Below are 23,797 nucleotides of genomic sequence, written 5' to 3' on the forward strand. Positions count from 1 at the left end.
ATTGCGGAGGGACCACCCAAAGGCATCGGTGATGAGGACTACCGTGCCTAGCGGTTTTACCCAGGGCTTCGGGGTCGCGATGTATGTGAGAAGTCCGTGAATGACATCCTCGTGGCCGGTGGGGATGACATCGCCGCGGAGGGTTCCTTTGAAGCAATCGGGACAAACGGGATGGAGATTGTCGCTGTATCATCGATACAGATGGTATAATGGAACAAATCGAAATAGTGCGCGAACAATTGGTTTCCAGGCTGTCATGCCGATGAATTTACTGAAGTCATTATGTAGTTGCCGAGGTTGAAAGCGGGGGAAAAGACGAGCTGCGGTACAGCGTTCAATGCAGCGAGTTTTCAGGAACAAGCCGGAAAAGGAAGGTTACGTGAGCATCGGGTTAGGGTTGGGTAGGTATGCACCAGCCATTCACCAGCCGCCCCGTTAACGGTTCACAGTTCACACCAGTGAATGGCCCGGGGACGGAACATGTCTCCAAACACCAAAAAGCCACAACTCCATGATATCGCCAGAAACACGCAAAAAAGTCATCATCGCAAGCTTCGTGAGGCATTAATGCCCACAGCCAGAATCGAACAGACGACCTAGGACGGGGTGGACCGTTTGCCCCCACGACGACTTTTCAAGAAGCAACAATTTCTATCACTTGGTTCTCTCCTTCATCAACATTTCCTCCCTGAACCTGTTGCTCCTTCCCCAGAAGTCGGACACTAGCTTATAACCCCCTTCAGTCCATGCTTCCTTCCTGATCAATCCTCTCCATAATCCACAAGTCCACACCCCCTTCCTCTCTATTGACAGCAGACAGTCGTTGCCCTCATTGCCCAAATTACCCACATTCCTCATCGAATGATCTCATCAATCGCCAAATCCCCTCCTCCCACCTTTTATCTACATTTCTCACCTTTCATTCACATCTCCCACCTTTCATCCACATCTCCCTCCTCCATCTCATCCCTCAACTCAACACCTTTTCCCTCTCCTCTCTCAGTCTGTTCAATTCTACTTTCATACTCCTTATACGCTCTTGAGTACTGGTGATGCGCTCTACCATTAACACTGAGCCATGCGGGCTTTGATGATTATCCTGGCTTCAAAAATGAAGTTTTATCCCTAGTTCTCCACCGGATCCGGAGCCTCCGCCGCGCCGACGAAGGTATCACGCCCCGCCCGAACCGAAGATGATACCCGGATGAAAGCGAGACGGCCATGTCAAAACAGGCGAGTTTATTCAACCACTGGGTAGAGTCTCGTGCTCGCTGGTTTGAACGGTCATGTTCCGGATCGAGTTGGTGTGTCCATGCAGCAGGTATGTCTGGTGTTCGGTGTTCACAAGGACCATTGAATGTGCCAATGGCCGTCGGGGGTTACACCTTCAATAGATAAAGGAGGAAAAGCCGACTTATCTACCGTTTATGGGGCCCCGTCTCCTTTTGTTACAATGACGGAGCCTTGCGATTTTCAAAGAAAAGTTGGTTTGAATCGATGAGGATAATGATCATGAGAGGAATAGAACAGAAGTAGGTGCAGTGGTGATGCAGTGTTCCCGCTTATAAGCGCTAACTGCTAACAATTATGGCCAAGCCACTCCCCTGCACCTTCTGAGTCGGCTACCTGCGCCTCACCCGGGCCACCGCCCCATTCTCGGCGCCTGATAGCGATAGCGGTCGGCATGCTAGACCCGGCCCCTCCTCCGCATTTCTTTCGCATCCGCCCCTCCACCTCATACCGATTTCGATGCCGTCTTGGAGGTTGTCGTCATTGAGAAGTAGCGGGCGTCCCATTGTTACCAAGACCCAAATCACCGTCGCAGTGCTTCCTGAAGGCCTGATGCACGTTCTTGACTAACTACAGAAATATCACGGAACGAGAAAAGGTTCGCTTACCCGTATGCCTTCTACTGCGTGGCCGAGATCCGAATGCGGCCTCGTCTGGAATTCCAAAGTCCGAGTTGACAGGTATGCTGTATGACAGGACGAATCTGCTGTCTGATGCAGAGCGGAAGAGGCATGTTTTAGGTGACTGACCATCTGTTTTGGTACTTGAATGGAAGAAAACAGGTGATCGGTGACGGTTGAGAGTTCGAAGAACACAGAATTTGGAGATGGGGAAGATTAAAAGCGCCAAACTACAGATACAATGGCAAAGGATGGATTATATTAGGCCCAACATCATTATATGTACTGGTGACCTTATCAAGCAGACAAACCACCTTATGTACCTTCCTCAAGGGTGCCATCTCATTTATACAGCCCCCTCCCATGAGCACAACCAGTTCATCATATCGTCAACCCAGCTGCTTTATACGCAGTTGGTGCACTGGCGGCACTGGATGTAATGCGCCTGATGACCAGCATCATTGCCATTGACCGTGTTGTACAAGTTGGCATCGCCGGGGTACATAAGGATAGCGAGGCCGGAGCCGGTGCAGTCTCCGTTGCTAAACTCCAAATGTTAGCACGTGTGTCAACAGTAGGGAAAGGCACTCAGAGGTACGTACGCAAAGAGACGGCAAATGGCGCCCTGGTCAGGGCCAGCAGAGCCAATATGGCCATCGTAGGTGGAAGGAAGCCTGGTGCAGGTGCCTGTGATGCCCAGGCTCAGAACCTCGCACGTGTTTTGCCAGTTGGAGCCGGTGCAGACGTAAACCTGAACGGAGAAAATGGTGAGCTTCATGGCCTTTGATGAAAACTCTGGGGAGAGAAAATTCGTGGACTAACATTGCCGGGAGTACGAGCGACAAGCTGAGGATGCTCAGCCGAGGAAGGAGCAGCGAGGACGGGGGAAAGGACAGACAAGAGGGTGATTGTGATGGCGAGAATGGACTGCATTTTGGCGGTTGTTGGTGGTATTAGTTGAGAAGTTCCTAGTCGAGGGAGAGTAATAAGAGTTGAGAGTTGAGAGTTGAGTAGATGATGTTGTGATGGAAGCTGTGGATGTTGAGATTATTGAAATATCTGCCTCAATTGGAGGGGGGTTCCAGCTTTTTATACTCAGAGAGCTGAGTTAATGCCTCTTAGGCTTCCCCAACACCACAAAGCTATCACCGGCTAAGCATAGCTACGAGTCTACGACACGAAGCATACTCATCAACCGTACAACATCCACTCTTTTTTCACTGCATCGCTCCAGCCACAGTCGTCATGATGGTCATGGCCCTAGTCAGAATCCAGAGGCGTGCTGGGTCTGGAGGATATCGGCATGATCTCACATGCAACTACAAATTGCAGTGAGATACAAAACTGAAGCAGCTCGGCCGTCAATATGGTCCACGGCCATGGAATATTCGAACTGATGATACCTCGCAACGCGTACTGCTTTTTCCAGTCCAACAACGTTTGGTTTCCTGGCCCCGAAGCGGGTTGGTGATCCTTTGAAATTCCTGTAGATCAGAAGACTAATAATTGTTGTCTGGTAGACAATAAACGTTAGGTACTCTGGTATGTAAGGTTCAAAAAGGTGCATTTCGTGACCTTTCAGATGGTTGAATGGTGCATTTTCCATTGTAGCTCTGTGAGGTGCCTTTTGTTTAGTAGGGTTGCCTTTTCTCAGCCGCAAGGATACATGAACACGTTCCCGCCGCAGCCACGATTTGGATTGTCACACGGACGGAATACGAGGTTACTAAGCCGTCCTCTCGTGTCATGGCTAGCCGTATGTTAACAACCGCTATCATTGGCGGGTATCAGCGAATGGAAGCACGTCCAGATATTGACTTCCCGAAAAGCACCCACGGGCCGACGACATCAATTGTAATTATAGAGATGCTGCGGATCATGTCTCAACTTTGGTGAAGGCATCATAAGGCAACGACCGAGTACATCCGAGATCAACGAGCGACTCAATCGGCCTGGAAGAGCATCCAGCAAAAACGGAAGGAAGCTAGTGACCTGACTAGGACAGAAATTCGTTGGCACCATGTCGCTGTCTAGCGCTGACTGCGCTATCAAGTCACGACGTGCCTCTCGAAGTTTGGTAGGAAAATCGGGGATTTTGGTGGTTGAGCATCGCTAGTGCCGGAAGGATTCAACTACTTCAATTGTCGTGATGTTGCTGCCTAGTGGACTCCAATAGTCTCCCCTATTTTGCTCAACACAGCGAGGCACATGACGCCTTAGTAAGCCGCCACAGAGCGGTGATCGAGGATGCGACTCTTCCACTTTGCCGGATACCGTAGTCTTGAACAGTGCTTTGGCTGATTCGCAACACGGCCTCGTACTACTAGTAATCAAGTTGCGACTTGAAATCCGCCCAGTCGACAATCGTCAAGACATGCGAGATCTTGCCATGCTCGAGCCAGTAAAAGGCATGCTCAGCGAAATGCACCCGGCGCCCATTGGGCGTAGCACCACCAAATGGCTTGATGGGCAGCCCAGAAAATTCGATACGGACAGCAATCTGCTGCTTCGCCTCGTCGATCAGAACGGTCCGTGGCACAAACTGCAGGCCGGCAATAGCGTCAAACGCATTCTCCATCAGCTGGCCGTAGTGGTTCAGAGCCATTTCCGCTCCATTCCAGATCACCGTCTCCTTGCAGTATTGGTGTAAGTCTTGTTGCATGGTTTGCCCGTTGATACACGCGATATAATCGTCATAAAACTGTCGTAGGTCGATGGAAGACGGAGGCGGTGGGGGCCTGAACTTGGGAACTGGCACAATGTTGGGCGACTGCCGACGCTTCTCGGCTTTATCGACAATGTCTTGAATCTCGCTGATTTTTTCGTCAATAAAGTAGACAAACATATGTCGCGTGTATTCAGTCTGCTTTCTTTGTGAGGAAGCCATAAAAGGTGCTTGTACCAGAAGATCCTTGACCTTCAACCTCGCTGCGACAGGCTCCTCTTCTTCTGGCGTGCCAGTAATCAGGGTGACAATTTCCATTTGGGTACATGATCTGTGTGAAAATTCCTGTTTGAAGGACTCCACGAACTGGTATAGTGAGATATCCTCTTTGTTATAGGTAATTGTCCCGTGGACTTCATTGCTCAGGAAGCTCCATTGGCGTCGGTTGATGCGGTCAATGAATGATCTGAAGCGGCTTTTGTTGTTGACTTCGGTTGGAAGCGTGACGGTACGCTCCGAGTCAAATGACGAACTTGCCAGCGGGAGAGAATCGGAGAACGAAGGAGTTGCCACTGCGACAGAATCGGAAAACGAAGGAGTTTTGAACTCGGACTGGCCCAGCTGTTCTAACATTCTCGCGCGTCTAGCGGCATGCTCATTCAGTTCGGATATGCCAAGAAAAGAATTGTGGAGGACCGGATCACGAAGTTCAGCGTCTTGACGGAAGGTTAGGGTGGTTGAGGGATGGTGGGAAGGCAATGGAAGAATGTTGTGCGGCTCGGAGTCATCATCGCGTGCTGGTAATAATAGTGCGTCGTCTTCCTGGCTGGTCGAAAGGGAGGAGCGCGAGATGAAGGACAAGAGAGCTGCTTGTCCTGACGCTGGTTCGTCCAGCGAGGGATCCTCTGGGGCGTGTGAGTACGACATGGTAGCCTGAGTACGTGGAGTGAAGAATAAAAGAACCCCTCCGAAAGAAAGATTCAAATAGAAAAGAGAGTAAAATCCGTCAAAACTTGGGCGGAGCGTGTTGCACGGGGATGGAAGTGGTCGAGAGTAAGGGCCCAGACGGAAGACAAGGATGGGAGCTCGCGCGAGAGACATGACAGTGGACCCCGCCCATGTCGCGCTTTCACGTGCTGATAAGGTTGATGATAAGAAACAGCGCGGGGTTCAAGGCCGCCAGTTCCCTTCGGCTGTCCGTCCTGGCCCCACTTCACCCCAGGCCCGCCCAACAGTCGGTACCTCTACCTCTACGGGTATTACTGACCCACGACCCGACCCGGGCCTTTTCGGCCACTGGCTGCAATCCTTCCTCGAGCAACTTCACTGTTTCCGTCATCTTTCCACTTCCACTTCCACCTCCACTTCTCCCACCAACCTTCTTGCTGACCTCGCCCTTTCCAACTCGTCTCTTCCCTGTCCCTTGCTCATCCCAGGGATCCAAGCGCCAAACTGACCTTCTTCCGAATAGACACACATAACATGGCCTTTCGCTGCATCGACGCCCTCGAAAGCTTGACCATGCCAGTTACACCGTCCCGCTGCTGAAGTTCTGCCATGGGCTCGCCGGAACAATGATGTTGGAACACCAACACGATGACCGCACTTATCTCGCAACGTTGACTGCCGTGGCAAAACGTCAAAATCTGGTCTCACCCAAGACGGCATTGTTATGGACACACGCCGCTAGTGCCACGGTATCACCAAGTCACGGCAGCGTTCCAGTGCTACGGTGACATGCTTCTGTCATTATGCGAGTAGTACAGAGTACAACTACTCTTTGTGCTCCCGGCCGAACAAGCAGCATCCAGACTACAGCGCAAAAGAAATGGAAAAGAAAGCAGAGAATGGAGTGAAGACATCACGCCGCAATGACAGCAGCAGGCACGAGATTTGACAGGAAATTGTTCAAATGACTCGAATCAAGAATAAGAAAAGAAGAAACAAAAAGGAGGGAAAACAAAAGCATCTCGCCAGACTTTTGCCTATCCATCCGTTATGATGTTATCCGACCAACTGACAACCCATTCTCCAAAACACCAAACGCCATTCACCCACCCCCAATGCATAATCATAGAGGTTTATCTGACAGAAAAAAAGAAAAAAGGACAAAGGTTGGAACTGGGTATAGTGTATGTGTCATCACCATCGTGTACTGACCCTCCATCTCTTTCCTTTTTCTTTCTCGTGCTCGTTTACCCTTACACTTTTCGCCAACCTCCTCCTTCTCAACACGCACACGCATCATCTCAAGCCATGTCGGTGTCCTTCCAACTAACTACCTCTCGAGTAACCTCCGAGGACTCGACCTTGTGCTTCAGGTCAAAGTCACTATCGAGGCCCCTCCTCAGTTTCACCTGTCTCTCCAGCAGTGTGACGAGCAAGCCGGTTCCTGCGAGACCCAGGAAAATGATCCACGGCGCCCTTAACCCCAGTGCAAAGAGTGACACAATCTGGGCCTTGACCTCCTCTCCAAAGCTGCCGACGAACTGGGCCGACGCGTGCTCGTATGCTCTTCCTTGGGTCAGCGCCTCCTGTGCCTCCCTGTTGGTAATGGTATGCAGGAGAGTTGCCACCTGAGCATTGAAAGCGGCATTGGGGACGGCAACGCCAAGGAGCGACCCGAGTCCACGCAAGAATGCCCATGACCCGGTTGCCGCCGCGTTATCCTTGTCTGTAAGCTCTACCAGCACGCTGGGAAGCGTCGTCGACACAATAATTCCGGATCCAATGCCGACAAGGAAGGAGAACACGATCCATTCCACCACTCTCGACTTCTCGGCGTAGGCGACGCAGCATGCGAATCCGACCAGCATAAGAGTAAACCCAGCTTGGTGCATGTGTCGATATCTGCCAAATTTTGCCAGTAACGGGCCACCGACGGCGGATAGCACTACGATTGTCAAAGTGCAGGGTAGAATGAGAACACCCGACTTGGTAGGGGAGGCGTTCAGCACGGCTTGGAAGAACGGGGGCAAATAGAACTGGTAACCGTATGTCAGGAATCCGTGGATGATGGTGACGATGAAGCCGGCAACGGTTGTCCGGTTGGAAAAGACGTGTGGAGGCATGATGGGGTGCTCACACCATCGGCAACGTTCCCAGAATGCAAAGCAGAGAACCCCTGTGAGACCAGCGGCGCCAGTGCCAAGTACCATTGGGGATGTCCAGGCGTAGGCCGCGCCGCCGAGTGTGAGCGAGAAGAGAAGGAACACAACGGAAGACGTCAACAACCCAATCCCAAGAAAGTCCACGCGCCCGAGTTGCTTAAATATTGTCAGCTTGTCGCTGTCTGTCGAGCGGCCGCTGCTGACCTGAAGCCACATCCACATCATGACAAGGGATATCGCGCACACCGGGATGTTGACGCCAAAGCACCATCTCCAGCCAACCTCAGCAAAGATACCACCGAGCACAGGGCCTACGGTTGTCCCCAGAGCATACACGGCAGCCTTGATTGCGACATAGTGACCTCTGCGCTTAAGTGGAATGATGTCGCAAAGGATAAGCTCTGCAAACAAGTCAATGCCACCCGATCCAAGGCCCTGAAAGATACGGCCAAAGATCAGCACGGCCCCTGAGTTGGCAAATCCCGAGACGGCGCTGCCGGCACAAAAGATAACCACCGCCACCATCATCAGATGTCGGCGGCCCCAGATGTCGGCTAGTTGGCCGTACAAGGGCTGGCAGATGATGGATGCCAGCAGGAACGCCGTGGCAACCCAAGATGAGTTTGGCCCAAGGCCTAGGTCTCGTGAGATTGTCGGGAGGGCGGTGCTCACCACGCTTCCCTCAAAGGCTGAGAGTAGGATGGGAACACAGAGCCCAATGAAGCACCGCCAAAACCCGACTCCTCGAACCCATTCGTTGGCATTGACCTCGGCAACTTCCGTCTTTTCGGACAGCGACACAGTCGATGGTGTGCTGTTCTCACCGAAGCTGGTACATGATGAGGACTTGAAGTCGGGGTCCTTTTCGTCGCGGCAGTATGCTGGGCTCGGCGGGTTCATCATGGCATTGGCCTTCAAAGCGGCTCGGACATTTTCTGGAAACTCCGTCGAGGTCGCGTCTGGCGTTCGCATTGTATTCGAATGATCCGAACGTGTGATGGTATAGCTGTTGAAGAAGGGATAGGAATCTTGTTCCTGGATAGACAAAAGATATGATGATGGTTGAGGACCAAAGCATTGAGGTAAGTCGCCCGGAATTTTGAGCCATCACCGTTGCATTTAATACACCCTCTGGATACAAATTTGCTTTGAGTCAATGTTCAACATCGAGAGGCATTGGTCCCGCGATCTGTGAAGCGTTGTCTTGACGATCCAATGACACCGTCACAGACTCACTGGCATTTTTTTCCCCACCACACCGAGGCCAAGGGCTATCTCCATCACATCACTCATGGCAGGGACGAGTGCACATCCACGAGGCGAGTTGCCAGTACAGTGGTATGTACTTTAGGTGTGATGAGAACTTTCTCTTTGGTTGGGTCGGTTTCTTGGCCCCTATCACGGTTGGAATGCTACCTATTTCACAGTGGCCATCCACGATCGACCTCATCTCCTCCTTCACCTTTCATCCCAATCCCCGCGGCCAGACCAAAGCAGTCTCCCCGTGCAACTGCAGGACTGTCGGTATGGCTGTTGTTGACGGTTGACGGTCACCTTGGGAACGCTGTGCTGCCTAATACAAAGATTACTGCTCCTTTCCTATCTTCTGTCAGATTCAAGGACTTTCTGCCACGTCCGTGGACCGGTAGTACAACAAGTCGAGGCAACCAAGATTTTACATCTGTCATGGACTGTAGCCCAATGGCTTGCCTTGGCCACACGGGTCTCTCAAAGTGGCCAACTGTTTACCTAACAGTTACTGACTGCCCTGGGAATGAGCATTGTGCCGTCATCAAGCGGCGGCTACGACAGTGTACTCAGTGACTGTCTACTTGTCACGAATGACAATCTATACCAAAAAAATGATAGATTGGAGAGGCTGTTGTACCCAGGATCGCGCGAGTGGATTCGGAAGTACCCCGTCCACCATTCGATACGCCGACCTTTACATCATCTAGGCTCTCTTCAGCTACTCGAATCCAAACAGGCAAGAGCTTGCGGCTAAGTACCGTGGGGCCTGTTGAAATGACATTTGTCCCTGTGCTCTACCTTGCTCTTCCTGGGATGTAATTCATCAATTCTGGCACGAGGCTCGGACAGCCTCGAGATGGGTATGACACAAGGCATTATCTACGAATCAGAATGAGCTGGTCCCTTGCAGCACCTGCCAGCTTGACATATCAATGATTTTTTTCATTGGGTACCATTACTTCGACTCATCCCTTAGCCAGAAGCATCTAGATTCTTTACACATCCGAGTACATTGCCAGTCTCAGAAAAGAAAAATGGTTCCCTACCTTGTGCTCTTGGTATAGAAGGAGCCTTCTCGTTTGCGCAAGGTTGGAGAATTCTCAGCAAGGCAAAATTCTGATTCAGTAGAACGTCGTATTCTACGAGTCTTCTGTTACACCAGATTTGGAACAGGTTCGGGGGCTCGAACCTAACATGCGAGTGCTCTTTTTCTGCCGATTTCGGAAGCCGAGAACCTCTGACCTCGAAATCGGATCACAAGGCACTGCCTTGCCTGTCGGTTTTCCCATCCCCACGGTTCAGAATCTGGCCCATTACACGTCAGGCGAGTAGGACACAGAAGCTCCCGAAGGGGTTTCGGCAGTCCACATCAGGAGAAGAACATAGTCCGTGGTGGATGTTGTCATACCTCACAAATCATCTGAAACATCTGTTTTGCAGCTTCTGCATGTCTCAGAGGTCGTGGTGTCGAGGACTGAGGAGGCATTTTTTCCCTCGGGGCTATCCGTCACTTCGATCTTGCGGTTGTCTATAAGGTTTTGGATGTGGTAATAGCGCGCCGTCCACTCTTTTCACTTCATCCGTAACACAGCACATACAGCACATGACGCAGCACACTTTTACCTTTGTTCTAATTCACCTGCAGCATGACCGTAACACTGACATCAGACATTCGGCACACGACTCCCTAGACTCGAGGCTGACTACAGGTCGCAGAGTTGCTTAGTCCAGTTCCACCTACAAGGTCGCAATTTGTGCGATAATATCACTCACATCGTTTTCATGCAGCTCATGGAGTTGCCGCAAGACTGCCAAGCCAATAATCTTTCATACAGGCACCAGACATGGACGCCGTTAGGGAGGCGCAGCGGTTGTTATCATGACACTGCATGTTATCTGGCACTTTCGGGATCCCAATCGGGTAATGCGGATGCAAATTGACTTGGGATGAGATGTGAGTGTAAGACTGCGGAAAATCGGTGAAAGAAGAGACCACGACCAGCTGACCATATCCAAGAGGAAAGATTACCTACCTAATCTTCACAAATATGCGAAGACCTGGATGAAGATCTCCCGGTGAAGATCTCCCGTTAACATGACTTAAAAGACAGTAAGTGATCACATTCCTGCGCAGGCTTGGCACTCAGTCCCTAATTATGTTTTCTCCCGCAGCTGGTTTCCGTTACAAATACGCATTCCCTCTTGAAGTTGGTGCTGCTCAGCATTAGTAGGGATGTCCTTGCTCTTGAAGCGCTCTCACCGACTTTGCTTCTTGGTTGCTCGTCAGAGATGAGTGAAGAAATCTTTGTCGACCAAAGGCACAGTTCGGCCTGGAACAATACGGCACAGGACCTCAAAGTCCAATAGCTCTATTTCGCCAAGGCTGGGGAATGTTATGATCAACCCCGGGCTCGGACCCTGACATCTCAGCTACCAACCGCTGATGCGCCACCGTCTGACGTCAACATCAGCCTTTTCTCCTTTTAACTTTATCATTCTTGATACCTAACATGACACTGATTGGTGTTATGATACGCGGATTGCATACGCTTGTGAGCCTCTTACTGTCCCCAACAGCCCTATACCTTGCCGTCATGCGGGTGTCCGTTAAGATCATGAACATGTCCTGATCTGAATCATGAAAAGGCCCTCCGATAATCCTGATTTCCCGTAAGCTTCGATTCAATAAAATCCAGCCAAGGAACACCCAAGCCTCTTAGCATACCGCACATGAAGAGCACCGACTCGCCTATGTGGCCGCAGCCATGATCACGGCATGAACTCTCCGAGCTTTCCCCTCCTCAACCTCCAGACATTCAGTTTGTCGGTCTCATATGGCTCCCTCCTTTACTCGGTGCTGGTGGTCGGTGGTTGGAGGTCGGTTGGTCTTGGCTTTTGTCAATGGGGTGGTAAGCATAAGCCAACATTCCGTCCGTATGGGGTTATGATCTAGTCTACCTCCGCCCCTGGGCCCCGGCCAGCCGCAGCCGCACATGTTCAATTCTCCCAACATGGACGGCGGATGCTGACCTGATATCGACACTCCGTACCCATATTCATAACACCAAATCCAGGTTTGCCCCGAGAGCCAAGCGACGGGTATATGGGAGGAGGGAACCTTCAGCAAGCCGGCTACGTACGGGCCAACGGGACGTGTTGACATGTTCATGATCCTCAGATTATCTTTTCTTTACACTTACCTAACCTATTCACGTCCTGAATGGTAACGAGAAAAAATCATTCTCCGAGTAAGACGCCAATTCGCCAATTCGTCAGATGAGCACCTTGCCAATGCCAAATGGTAGTATTGTTATTGTCATTGACATGTAACAGAAAGTAGTACGCTATGTTAATGCCAAGTTCTTGCCCATTTTCGCGTGGACGCGGTACAACGTGAGGATGCAAGTATCCGGTAACATTGGCATTGACAATTGGACTCTGGATTCTAGAGAGAGAGTTTGCACCGTGCCTTGATCAGGCGATCTCATTTGAGGAAGCTCAAAACTGACTTCAGTCCGTGTCTTATGAGGATGTTGGAGAGGTATATTTCCACATCTGGTGAAGCTGCAGTTGGTTTAAGAATTGCCTAAAGGGATTACAGATGGCCTCTCCAATGTCAGGTATTGCCTACCTAAGCGAGTACGGGGAATCTTCATCGACCAGTACCTAGCTACGGGCTTGTTTGAACAAGTCTCCCATCATTTTATGTTACTTCCTTGTGTGCACATCGTCGTTTGCATGCCGTCCGGTGAGTGAGTCGGCCACTCAATGGTACTGTACGTAGGGGTAGGTAGGTAGTCGCTTCCCGATTCCCCTCGGGAGTTCAAACAAAGAAGTGGAGGAATGGGGCCCGGGCTCGGATGACAACCAGCCGTTCGCCGAGCGTTCAGGAAGCACCTAATCTCTCACCTACCTACCTACCTACCCACAACCTCAATTTTATCAAACTTTTTCAGTCCCGGACTCGATTTCCGATTTCAATGCGGGGCTAAAGCGTTGCCACTTTTCGCAAGCGAATGTTCGTCGGGATGGTATCATTCCTTCAAGTTTCCCCCCTGACTGAATGGTTTAGCCCACGATCGCCAAGCATTTCAATGATCGACTTTTAGTTATTAAATTAGTGCACAGGGGGTAAGTAAATGTTAGCGGGAGAGCAGCGCTACAGCACGACATTGTCACGCTACACTACCACTTACACTACACAACACGCAAAACATCTTGACCGTAAGTAGGTAATCTCAATCCTATTCTAGATGCTCCACATTTATTCCCGCTCCAGCTCCTCGGTCGAATTCCTTTTTGTCTGAAATGGCGTCAACTTGCATTTCATCCCCATGCGAGAATGTGTTAGTAGAAACCCACTCAAACTACACTACCAGATATAAGATTGAATTTTCGGTAAACCAAGCCTGGGTACTAAGGACTGCACGAATAAGGGGTAGGGCTAGCTAGGTAGGTCCCCGGCCGTCTGCACCGGACCTGGCTCCCGGCGTTCATGTCACGACAAAAAAGTTATGCGCGCCCGCGCGTAGGCCAAGCATACATTCAGTCAGGTTGTCTGTCTGTGACTGTGATGAGAATGTATGTATTTCCCGAATCCATCCATGTGCCTTATAAGAAAAAGTGGAGAGATGCTCGCCAAGGCCGTAGAAAGAGGGTGGTACATAAACCCGGATTTGTTTGGCGTCAGCCTCCCAAATGAGTCGGCGTAGATCTACCACGCGCCAACCGATTGGTCTAGTCCGATCTTGGATTTAGACTACATTCCATCTCAAACAGGGTACTTTCCCCCTCCTCCTCCACACCCAAAGGGGGTAGCGTAGTACAATACGGTGAAGAGAAGCTACAAACGGCTTCATCTTCCACCCCCCGGCCCCTCATCGTGATCCGGAGAATCAGCTAACCTAGGTACCTAATCTTAGCCGAGACCCGAGTTATTCGTACACCGAGTTCTTTACCTGCTGACTCGTTGGAGGCTCAATGGCTTGCGTTGGTGTGTGTGGGGAGATGAAAGTGAGGCACCTCGAGGGCTGTGGAATGAGGGGAGGAGAGGGAGGGCTTGAGGATGACTTGTGCAGAGGCAGGTTATGACCCGTTGGGGCAGTGGCATCGGCCAAGGCCAAAGGCAAGAGCGTCAGGCTAAAGAGGGTCTATATAAGACCCTTACCATGTCTGCCTCGATGTTGTCATTTCCCATCACAATCCAAACATCGCCCTCATCGGACCGATCAGCAAGCTACCAGACTCCAGAGACCGCACGGTTTCAGACATTGTTGTCTTACTTTCCAATCTTCCGAGTTTGCGGCAGCTTCCTATACATTCATATTTCCTCAGCTTGTCCCACAAAGCCCACCACCGGTCCGGGCCAAAACATACCTTACCAACTTCCATCAAAAACTTCCTGCGATACATCTTGTTAGTGTCACACAAGTCACAAGCAATGATTGTCACCCAAGTCCTCCTCCTGGTCGGCATGGCCTTCAGCGCCACAACCGTCACCGCCGACCCCATCATCAAAACCTGCCAAAATGTCAAGTGTGCCGTCCGATGCCAGATGGTCAATGGTCACCCTACCTGCGTGGATGGTGGCCCTCCCAAAGCTGTCGCAGCCGCCTCTGAGGAACTCGTCAACGACAACAAAACCTCCGTCGTCACAGGCGAGAAGTGCGGTATCACAACCTGCCCCACCGGACAAACCTGCTGCAACGCCTCCTGCGGCCTCTGCGTCTCTCCAGGCATGGCATGCACTCAACAAATCTGCGAGCCCGCCGGCGTGCAATGTGGCCCCAACGTTTGCTCCGGAGACACACCTGTCTGCTGCAATAAGAGCTGTGGAATCTGCACCGCTCCGCGTGGATTCTGTACGCAGCAGTTTTGCGAACGCGGGTTTACCCCCAGCGAGAGCAAGAGGAACGAGGAGGCCGATAAGATCAAGTTGGGAAACCAAAAGTGCGGGAAGGCGACTTGCCCTGAAGGAATGAGCTGCTGTAACTCTAGCTGTGGCATCTGTGTGAAGCCGGGAGGTGTGTGCACTCAGCAGTTTTGCGAACACGGTTTTATTTCTGGCGAGAGCAAGAGAGAAGAGGACGCTGAGGAGATCAAGTCGGGGAACGAAACTTGCGGGAAGGTGACTTGCCCTGAGGGGACGAGCTACTGTAACTCTAGCTGTGGAATCTGTGTGAAGCCGGGAGATGGGTGCACTAAGCAGTTTTGCACCTAGTGCGGATGCTCAGACTGTTGAGGATGCTTGAAGGGGTTGAAGGGCGTGGTGGCGGTATGATGACATAGGATAACAGGGAGTAGTGGAGGTGGCTGGCCGGGCTGATTCGAGGTGAGAGGCTGCTGGCTACCGAGCGGGAGGGTTATGGTTGGTACGGGTACCTCGCGTTGGAATGGGTGAAGATGTCCGGTAGGAATGGCGGATGACCGGCATCCTGGTGGAGGGTGGAGAGGGTTTGATGATTTCATTCCATTGGGTTGGGTTTTGTCTGATGTGTCCTTGTTGGGGGCACAATGGGAGTATAAGGGATGATCACGGTAGTTATGGGACAGGGAATCACGTACTCGATTTTTGGGAGGTTTCTTTAGATAATTTTCGATTGCTTCATCCTCTGTGTAGTTGGAGGTGATGCTCTTTGTTGGTATTGCGTTTCAGTTGGAAGGCATTCGACCTTGTTAATGGTGTATTCTTTTCTTCGATATTCATGTTCTTGTTCTGATTGAGTGTTCGTCATCTCGTCCTATCGTGAAGTTGCTTTGTCGATTTGATCTGACAATGCATGTCTACCTGCCCAAAGTTTCTGTGAGCTGTCAACACTTGATGGTATGAGCTGGAAACTGGAGATTGGGTAGCCGTAGAAAACGAACCGTACCACTGGCGCGGGCGGGCCGTCAAGTACTCCAAGTAAACCGATATATTCGGCTCTTTCTGTTCTCTGGATCCTGCGACGGCTGTCGACAAGTCAGATGGCTAGTGTAACCACCCAGTGGCCTACATGGCTTTTTCTTGTAGTCTAGAGTCTGCCTCCTTCGCTGCCAAAGCAACCCGAAGGGGGAGGTTTGAGTGCGGGAATGCGATCGTGATGGCCCAAGCTTTCTTATATCGAGGTAGAAGTAAGATGTCAGAGGCAAAGCGGTGGTAGGATTGTTGAATTGATTGCTTACACGAAGAAGATTGCAGAGGAGAGGGATTCAGGTCAACACCCCGGAGTACTGTACATACCTAGAAACAGCAAAATGACATTCAGTTGGTAATCCACGGCTTCCATACATCGTCGAGGTCAAGATTTCCAGTGAAGGATCATCGGTTTGGTTGGGAAGGAGCAGGCAAAGACTGCAGACTGTCCAGGCATGCCGCATTGTACATCTGGCAAAGTGGCCAGCACCTGCCCCAGAACACCCGGCAGCAGCAGGAGCCTGGGCAGAGCAGGTTCGACCTTGGTCATGGGCCGCTGTTTCCTTTCTCTTTTCTTTCTCTGTCTTTTCTTTTTTTTCTTTCTTTTCTTCTTCAATTCTTTTCTTTTTTGTCCTTGCTCCCTTCCTTTAGCCTCTTGGTTCCCTTCATCATTCCAAGAAGACCAAAGAATCTTGTTTAGTATCCTGTCGAACAAACACTGCCCCCTTCAAGGTATTTGAAATCATTTTTCGTCATCAAGAGTGTGGAGTGTCCAGATATGCGACCTCTGTCGAGACGGTCTCCTCGTGTGCACCCATCACGGCAGCCATACAACCACAATTATCAGTCGCCGTAATAGCCACACCTTGAACTCCATGTTGCCGGACTGATTTAATTTCCGGGTCTCGATGGGAACCACACCCTGGGCTTTTTCTTTTTTTTTTTTTTTTNTTTTTTTTTTTTTTTCGTCGAGCCCCGGTTGACGGGAGTGACTGGCCGGTTCGCTGGTCGGCTATCGCCAGGCTGACACTGAACCTCGATACTGTCTCCGTGTCCAACATAGGAACCCCTCCCCACGCAGTCGTTTCTTCCGGATCCGCTGCTCCCGCCCAAGTACACCACTCAGGATGGCGTTAAGGATATCCGGGTCGAGAAGGGTTCGAACTGCGTCCAAGCACCCGAGTAATGAAACGAGTGCCACCAGCCCGAGATCATTCAACTGCTACAGGAGTACCACTGCAGTTATGACCCGGACCACTCCCAAGAAAAGGTGGATGCCACTCGTAGCGGCAACACGGTGAATATTGCGGTCATGGCAGGCGGGAAGGCGGGCAAGTTCAAGGTCACCACCTCACTTCCATCAGGGGCATCAGCGTTGGAGAAGGCATCAGTCGTGATCAACATTGGCGGCATGCAGAACCAGCCATATTTGAGCGCGGAAATTGCCACTGGACGGTTCGGTTATACGTCGATGGCGCCACACAGCAACTCGAAGACCGGGGCGTTTTGGAACACCTAGAAGAGAAGAGATAGCGGTAAGTTGGATTCCCAGCAGAGATGGGAGCATGCTTGCCAGGCTGGCGATGCTAGCAGGCGCCTTGACAGCCTGGGCCTGTGGTTTCCACCGGACACTCGATGCGCTGAACATGATCGACGCGAGTCGGGTCGGCGTGACAGGGCGTTCCCGCTTAGTATAGAAAAGGGTGCTCTTGAAGCCGGGCTCTTTGACAGTCACCCACTTCGACTACCCTTCCCAAGGCGCAGTGAAAGGGACGTCGTGGCGTATCGCATCAGATGAAAGGGATCGAAAATCAAATTAGGGATGTTTTCCAGAGACACCATAAAACGGGATGTTATAGCGAGTTGTTTCAGCTCGAATCCATGTCATAGCGAGTTTCTGGGTCAGGTCCTATGGGAGATGGCACGTGCTAACTTCTTTTCGATAGTATGAAGACGGAAGATGACCAAGTTGGGAGCTTGGCTCGTTGAAATTGAAGTTGCATGTTCGAGGTTGGCCTTAGCAGAGACGGGACCTTCTCTGATTGGCTCAACTTTTGATATCCCCCCCTGCAGGCATCTAATCCTTGTTCGTCAATCGGCAGTCTCCAAAGCGGCGACTCCACCGGCAGCTTCAAGGGACACCCGGGGAGCATCCACAGGGGCCGTTGTAGCACCCGTCCCCTGCTGCGCCCCAAGCTTCTGGAAGTTGTTGCCAAGTGGAATTCCCAAACATCATCGCCTTCCGTTTTGTGTTCATCTTCAGTTTCATTATTCCCACTGCCCGAGCTTGGCTTTCCAGTTCAGTTCAGTTCAAGTTGTCTCAAGGCTGGAGCTGCCGGATTGCCCTAGCCGCCCTTCTAATCCTTCCCGTTTCCATCTTCCATTTTACACTACTTATCTTCTTTCCCGGGATCATCGACGTCACTGTCTCGTTCCCGTACGATCCGATCTGGCCTGTCGTGCCCTGGAGGATGCTGATTCGAATCTGGACTAGATACTGCTGCTGGAGACCAGGACACATTCGCCATGGACACGCTTCAATATGGGGCGCGAGGTCGGTCTTCTACCTTGTCTGAGCATCCATCATACGTGTGATCAGCCAATTGACCTCTTGCTAACATTCAGCTTCTTCTCTCAGACCTCCCATGGTCCTCGATTCCGACTGACCTCCTCCGCGCCGAGCTCTCGAAACGCGTCGATGCTACGGACAAATCCCGCCCGCAATGCGGTTCCGGCGAGAAGGGTGAATACAACACAGGGCTACATGTCTTTGCACTTGTCTTGATCCTCCTGTTGAGCACCTTGTGTATGTTGGACCGTCCTGTTCCCTTGTGGTTTCTATGGTACTGACTGCTGGACGACACGACAGCCTGCGGATTTCCTCTCTTCTCGCGCCGAGCCATGAAAGGCAGCAAATTGCAACGAAAGATCATATTCTTCAGCCAGTACTTCGGCACCGGCGTGCTGATGGCGACCGCTTTCGTCCACCTGCTCCCGACAGCCTTCATGTCTTTGACGGACCCTTGCCTACCATACGTCTTCAGCGAAGGATACAAACCGCTTGCCGGCTTGGTTTCCATGACTGCTGCCTTGGTCGTCGTTGCCCTCGAATCATACCTCACAACACGCGGAGCTAACCATTCGCATTCGCATTCGCATGCCATCTTCGAAGACGAGGAGGAAAACGGCCATATGCACAATGATACCCACCATGACTTCAAGGATACCCCGGAACGTATCCCGCTTCAGGATCGTGAGGTTGCTCAAGGCCTCATAGGCCGACAGTCTCCCATTGCCAGCACCAGCGCCCACCATTCTCCTTCCGACCAGCCCCGAGCTTTCCGAGACAATGACAGCGCTAATTCCCTTGATCTTGACTTGACCTTTGACGAGCTCCAGCCTATCCCAAACACCGATCATGACCAGCTTCTTGAGCCCAGAAACACCAGCCCTTATAGGACGGGACTGAAGCCTGCGGTAGCTCCCGATTCGCCAAACCCCGAAGAACAAAAGCGCATGTTGTTGCAGTGTTTGCTACTCGAAGCCGGTATCTTGTTCCACAGCGTCTTCATAGGCATGGCTTTGTCGGTCGCAACTGGGCCTCCGTTTATCGTGTTCCTGATCGCCATCGGCTTCCATCAAACGTTCGAAGGCCTTGCCCTGGGTACACGCATCGCCGCCATCCACTTCCCTCCTTCATCCCCACGGCCATGGCTCATGGTATTGGCGTTTGGCACCACCACTCCCATTGGACAAGCTATAGGTTTGCTTATCCACACTTTTTACGACCCCCTGAGCCAAACTGGCCTCCTCATGGTCGGCTTCATGAATGCCATCTCCAGCGGTCTTTTGTTGTTTGCTGGCTTGGTGCAGTTGCTCGCCGAGGACTTCCTGTCAGAGAAGAGTTACGCAACGCTTCATGGCCGGAAAAGACTACATGCCTATCTTGCTGTAGTAGCAGGAGCTGGGCTCATGTCTGCTGTCGGCGCCTTTGCTTGAAGCACAAATCTTCCGTTGATTTCTTGTTGATATATGGGCATGTTTTGCATCTACTTGTGGTTGCATCATTAGCGGCGTTATCTTTCTGTATAGAGCATTTCTGCCATCACTGGTACCCCGGCAAACTTGAACTCTACTTGCCTTTTTGCAATGCCTTTTGCCTTCCGTCTTTGAGAGCACGCATGGACGCACTCCTCCTTTGCGAGGGCTAACGGCATGATGACAGTATCATCATGATCCGCAAGAAATACCCGGACAAAGATGGAGTGTAATGATGGCAGGGCATACAAACAAACACGCCACCCTATGTTTTACCCCCCTTCTGGGAAGACCCAGTTCTCCCGGATCGTATTCTAGTAACAACATGCATCAGACCGGACAAACCGCATCAACTACCGCAAATCTCATCGGTCAACCACAGGCTCATGTGCTGTTTATATGAAGTGCACACACCACCGCCACAGCCAATAAACTTGAGGTTCGATCGATAAAATTCGCAGCGATGATAAGGAATGCCGTTGAACTCGCACGGTCAGCACCTTGCAGCACGTTTAGCCTTCTCCCTAATCTAGCCGCTTAATCTTCCTTTTCGGTATCCGGTCATCTGAATGTTGCATCGCAGTTGGCCTATGAGACGGTGTTTCCACGACTCTCTAACGGAATGTTGTAGGTTACATGCCAGATCAGGAATATACTACCGCTTTGAATGTGTTGATCATTGCCGGTACTCACCAACAAGGCTAGGTTTAGGCAATGTCAAACTTCCAACAGGTCCATATCGGCACGGAACCATACTGTCCCCGCTTGTTTGAGATGGGAACCACGTGGGTAAACGTGAATAAGCTACGGTGAGAAGCGAGTTGTACAAGATTTTCTGCCGCATGGCGAGCAATCTAATGTATATCTCCGCTGAGGTTGATGTTTGACTCGTCCTAGCTGATAGTGTTTGCCCCATGACCATGGTTTAGAATCCCATTCTGAGCTTGAGATTGCCTGCATACAAGGGGTTGGGGTTGAAGCTGTCCAAGTGAGCCAAACTATAGGATCAAGATGAGGGGTGAGTTACCCAGTATGGGGCTGCTGAGGCTTTGGGGATATAACACGGCCCTCGTACTTATGTTCGTGATCACTCTCTTCTTATTATCCGCCTTTCACATCATTCCCTTCGAACTCATCCACGATCCTACGATATGCGTCTCAAGGCAATTGGTATTGCGCTTGGCCTTTGTGCCGTTGGCGCTCAAGCCAAGGAGAAGGCAGTCGATATGTCACGTCATGGTAAGAGTTTAGCTGGTTGACATTATTCATCATGACTGACATAATCTCCATAGCGGAGTATAAATCGGGAACAGTAATGGATCGAATCATGGCCCACAAGTTCGTATGTACACACCGACATTCTTTGCAATCCAAGGCCATCGAGACTTAATGACAGATATTAGGAACAATGGAAAGCCAAACTTGCTAGCGGGGCTCTCAATAGCACCCAATGGCCTCGTCTCAACTATACCAAGTGTGTCAATGGCATCGCTGAAGCCGTCCAGGGTGATGCTTTACATACTTTCAGGTGCAAGAACATGGACCTGTATGACTTCATCAACCATGCGACTCTCGGCTCGCCATTGGCCACCGAGGACGGAGCAACTGGAAGCTCCATTTGGGGCTGGACAGACCCCAGGTCCGGCAGAGAGTTTATCGGTAGGCTCATGTCCCCTTGGCTAGATGGCATGATGGTCATTAAGTCAGGAATGCATACTGACTTGAGCAGCTGTGGGGATGTATCAAGGAACCGGCCTTGCTGAGATATTACCCAAGGGGAGACTGCTCGTTTTGGGTTTCCTGTAAGTGCCTTTCACAACCTCCATGTCGACGACATCATCTCTAACGGTGTCAAATAGACCTGCCCCTGCAGCACTTGGACAGCACGCACTTTGGAAGGAGATCCGTGCGTACAAGAACTATATGATCATAGGCAGTGAACTGGAAGACCACGGAATCCAAATCTTTGATATGCGAAAGGTGAACTATCCTTCGAGGTATTCCTTTCTTTTGTCTCTCGATTCATCGGCTGACATTACACAAGCTTCTTACAATCAACCCCAAGGACGCGCCCGTCACCTTCTCTGTCGACGACGTAACGGGTCACTTCAAGGACTTGCCTCTTGGTCGTACCCACAACGTCGTTGTCAATGAAGAACTCCAGTACGCCGTATCCGTCGGCGCCTCTCCTCGCGAAGACGCTTGCGGTGCCGGTCTCATCTTCATCGACCTCAAGGACCCATCCAAGCCCACGAGACTAGGTTGCAATGCTCAGGACGGTTATGTACACGATGTAAGTCGAGCCCCGAAACTCGACAACCCCTTTTTTCCCTCCGAAACTCCCAAAGGCTAAGGAATCACCCCACTGACATGCTTCGTTCCCTCTCAATAGGCCCAATGCATCCAATACCGCGGTCCCGACAAGCGCTACCTTGGTCATGACATCTGCTACGGCTACAACGAAGACAGTCTCACCATCTACGACGTCACCAACAAAGCTAACTCGTCCATCATCTCCCGCACTTCGTACGACGGTGCATCCTACACCCACCAAGGCTGGGTGCTCGACCCTTTGAACCAAGAATACCTCCTGCTGGACGACGAGTACGACGAGAGAGACGCCGTCGGCCCAGCCAAGGACGGGTACCCCGTCACTTATATCTGGGACATTCGCGACTTGCAGAACCCGAAAAATACGGGTTTCTACAAGGCGACGAATCGCGGGATCGATCATAATCAGTATGTTATTGATGGACTGAGTTATCAGAGTAGTTATGGGGCAGGCGTGAGGGTGTATGACGTTTCGAGTATTCCGGCTGATCCGACCGGAAACAGTGTGTGTGAGGTGGCGTATTTTGACATTTATCCGGAGGATGATGCAGAGCCAGGTGGGGGAAGAGTCGAGTTTGCGGGCAGTTGGGCGAGTTATGGGTATTTCAAGAGTGGGTTTATTGCTGTTAACACGTTTGAGAGAGGGGTGTATTTGGTCAAAATTACAAAGAGGGAGAGGTGTAAGAGGATACGTGCTTAGTAGGATGGAATCGGTTTGGGGGACAGACTCGTTTGCTGCGTGTCAGTCAGGATCATATACCCTAACCCTGATGACCAAAATGGGGTGTCAGAGAAGTGGATGTTCAACCACCGTCGAGTCAGGATCATGGGATCCAAGACGGCGGATCCCGTCCCAAAGCGAAGTCTGGAACACCAGAAAAAGAGATTGTCCTTGGATTCTCCCATCTGTAACATGTGATGATGCAATTCTTCTGGTCGGCAAAAGGGTAGCCGCCGAAAGATTTGGAGGCAAGTGTACGATCCGCAAGGCGTCTTGCAAAACCAATGGGGAAAAAAAGAGGATGGATACATGAGGAGATGTATCGCTCGACCATCCTGGGACTCGAACCCAGAACCTTTACCACCGGAAAGTAACGCGCTACCAATTGCGCCAAACGGCCTTCCTTGTCACAATATCAGCAACATGATCAGTTGGAAGCGGTAGTCCATGTCCAGATGTTCCGTTGAGTTTATGTGGCAATCGTTCCCACACTCAATCGCCTGTACAGTCTTGGCGGGGTATATGCGTGCACACACACACACACACCGCATTTGACAAATCTGGCCATTTGATATCGCTTTACACGATTCAACTCAATCGTTTAATATCGAAATCTAGCTAAAACTAGTACAAAAAATTGATATTTTAATACTCTACATCGTATAATTATCTATTTTGATATTTATATTATCTTTTAAACCGTTATTAATATAGTATACTATTCTAATACCCGCTAAAAGGTATTAATAATAATAATACTAGTAAATAATAAATATCCTAACAATATTGTTAAATTTGCTAGTATAAATATCAAGAGTATATAGAAATATAAATGTATTTTAGCAGATACTAATAAGTATTTCTACCGTCGCAAAC

General features: G+C 50.8%; 7 protein-coding genes across 7 annotated transcripts; 3 read left to right on the forward strand and 4 right to left on the reverse strand.

The window, feature by feature from the left end:
• Positions 1-2,313: 2,313 nt before the first annotated feature.
• Positions 2,314-2,935, reverse strand: NEUTE1DRAFT_125632 (uncharacterized protein; the record flags this gene model as incomplete). The annotated part of the gene is made up of 3 exons (XM_009857425.1): positions 2,314-2,452; positions 2,513-2,661; positions 2,733-2,935. 3 exons carry the CDS (start codon positions 2,841-2,843, stop codon positions 2,314-2,316), a joined length of 399 nt encoding a protein of 132 aa, XP_009855727.1.
• A 780-nt stretch (positions 2,936-3,715) lies between these two features.
• On the reverse strand, positions 3,716-3,976 carry NEUTE1DRAFT_118625 (uncharacterized protein; the record flags this gene model as incomplete). Its single annotated transcript, XM_009857426.1, has 1 exon — positions 3,716-3,976. The coding sequence occupies one exon, from the start codon at positions 3,930-3,932 to the stop codon at positions 3,759-3,761; it is 174 nt and encodes a 57-aa protein (XP_009855728.1).
• A 44-nt stretch (positions 3,977-4,020) lies between these two features.
• Positions 4,021-6,243, reverse strand: NEUTE1DRAFT_125634 (uncharacterized protein; the record flags this gene model as incomplete). The annotated part of the gene is made up of 3 exons (XM_009857427.1): positions 4,021-5,540; positions 5,903-5,991; positions 6,053-6,243. 3 exons carry the CDS (start codon positions 6,241-6,243, stop codon positions 4,234-4,236), a joined length of 1,587 nt encoding a protein of 528 aa, XP_009855729.1.
• A 581-nt stretch (positions 6,244-6,824) lies between these two features.
• NEUTE1DRAFT_141996 (uncharacterized protein) lies at positions 6,825-8,657 on the reverse strand (the record flags this gene model as incomplete). Its single annotated transcript, XM_009857428.1, has 1 exon — positions 6,825-8,657. The coding sequence occupies one exon, from the start codon at positions 8,655-8,657 to the stop codon at positions 6,825-6,827; it is 1,833 nt and encodes a 610-aa protein (XP_009855730.1).
• Positions 8,658-14,376: 5,719 nt separating this feature from the next.
• Positions 14,377-15,187, forward strand: NEUTE1DRAFT_90003 (uncharacterized protein; the record flags this gene model as incomplete). The annotated part of the gene is made up of 2 exons (XM_009857429.1): positions 14,377-15,063; positions 15,128-15,187. The coding sequence occupies 2 exons, from the start codon at positions 14,377-14,379 to the stop codon at positions 15,185-15,187; spliced, it is 747 nt and encodes a 248-aa protein (XP_009855731.1).
• Positions 15,188-18,090: 2,903 nt separating this feature from the next.
• On the forward strand, positions 18,091-19,830 carry NEUTE1DRAFT_125636 (uncharacterized protein; the record flags this gene model as incomplete). Its single annotated transcript, XM_009857430.1, has 3 exons — positions 18,091-18,385; positions 18,470-18,637; positions 18,701-19,830. The coding sequence occupies 3 exons, from the start codon at positions 18,358-18,360 to the stop codon at positions 19,828-19,830; spliced, it is 1,326 nt and encodes a 441-aa protein (XP_009855732.1).
• Positions 19,831-21,020: 1,190 nt separating this feature from the next.
• On the forward strand, positions 21,021-22,900 carry NEUTE1DRAFT_149693 (uncharacterized protein; the record flags this gene model as incomplete). The annotated part of the gene is made up of 7 exons (XM_009857431.1): positions 21,021-21,108; positions 21,162-21,211; positions 21,273-21,528; positions 21,599-21,671; positions 21,729-21,849; positions 21,914-22,162; positions 22,262-22,900. The coding sequence occupies 7 exons, from the start codon at positions 21,021-21,023 to the stop codon at positions 22,898-22,900; spliced, it is 1,476 nt and encodes a 491-aa protein (XP_009855733.1).
• Positions 22,901-23,797: the final 897 nt, after the last annotated feature.

The sequence above is a fragment of the Neurospora tetrasperma genome (assembly GCF_000213175.1).
Source record: "Neurospora tetrasperma FGSC 2508 unplaced genomic scaffold NEUTE1scaffold_81, whole genome shotgun sequence".
Lineage (NCBI taxonomy): Eukaryota > Fungi > Ascomycota > Sordariomycetes > Sordariales > Sordariaceae > Neurospora > Neurospora tetrasperma.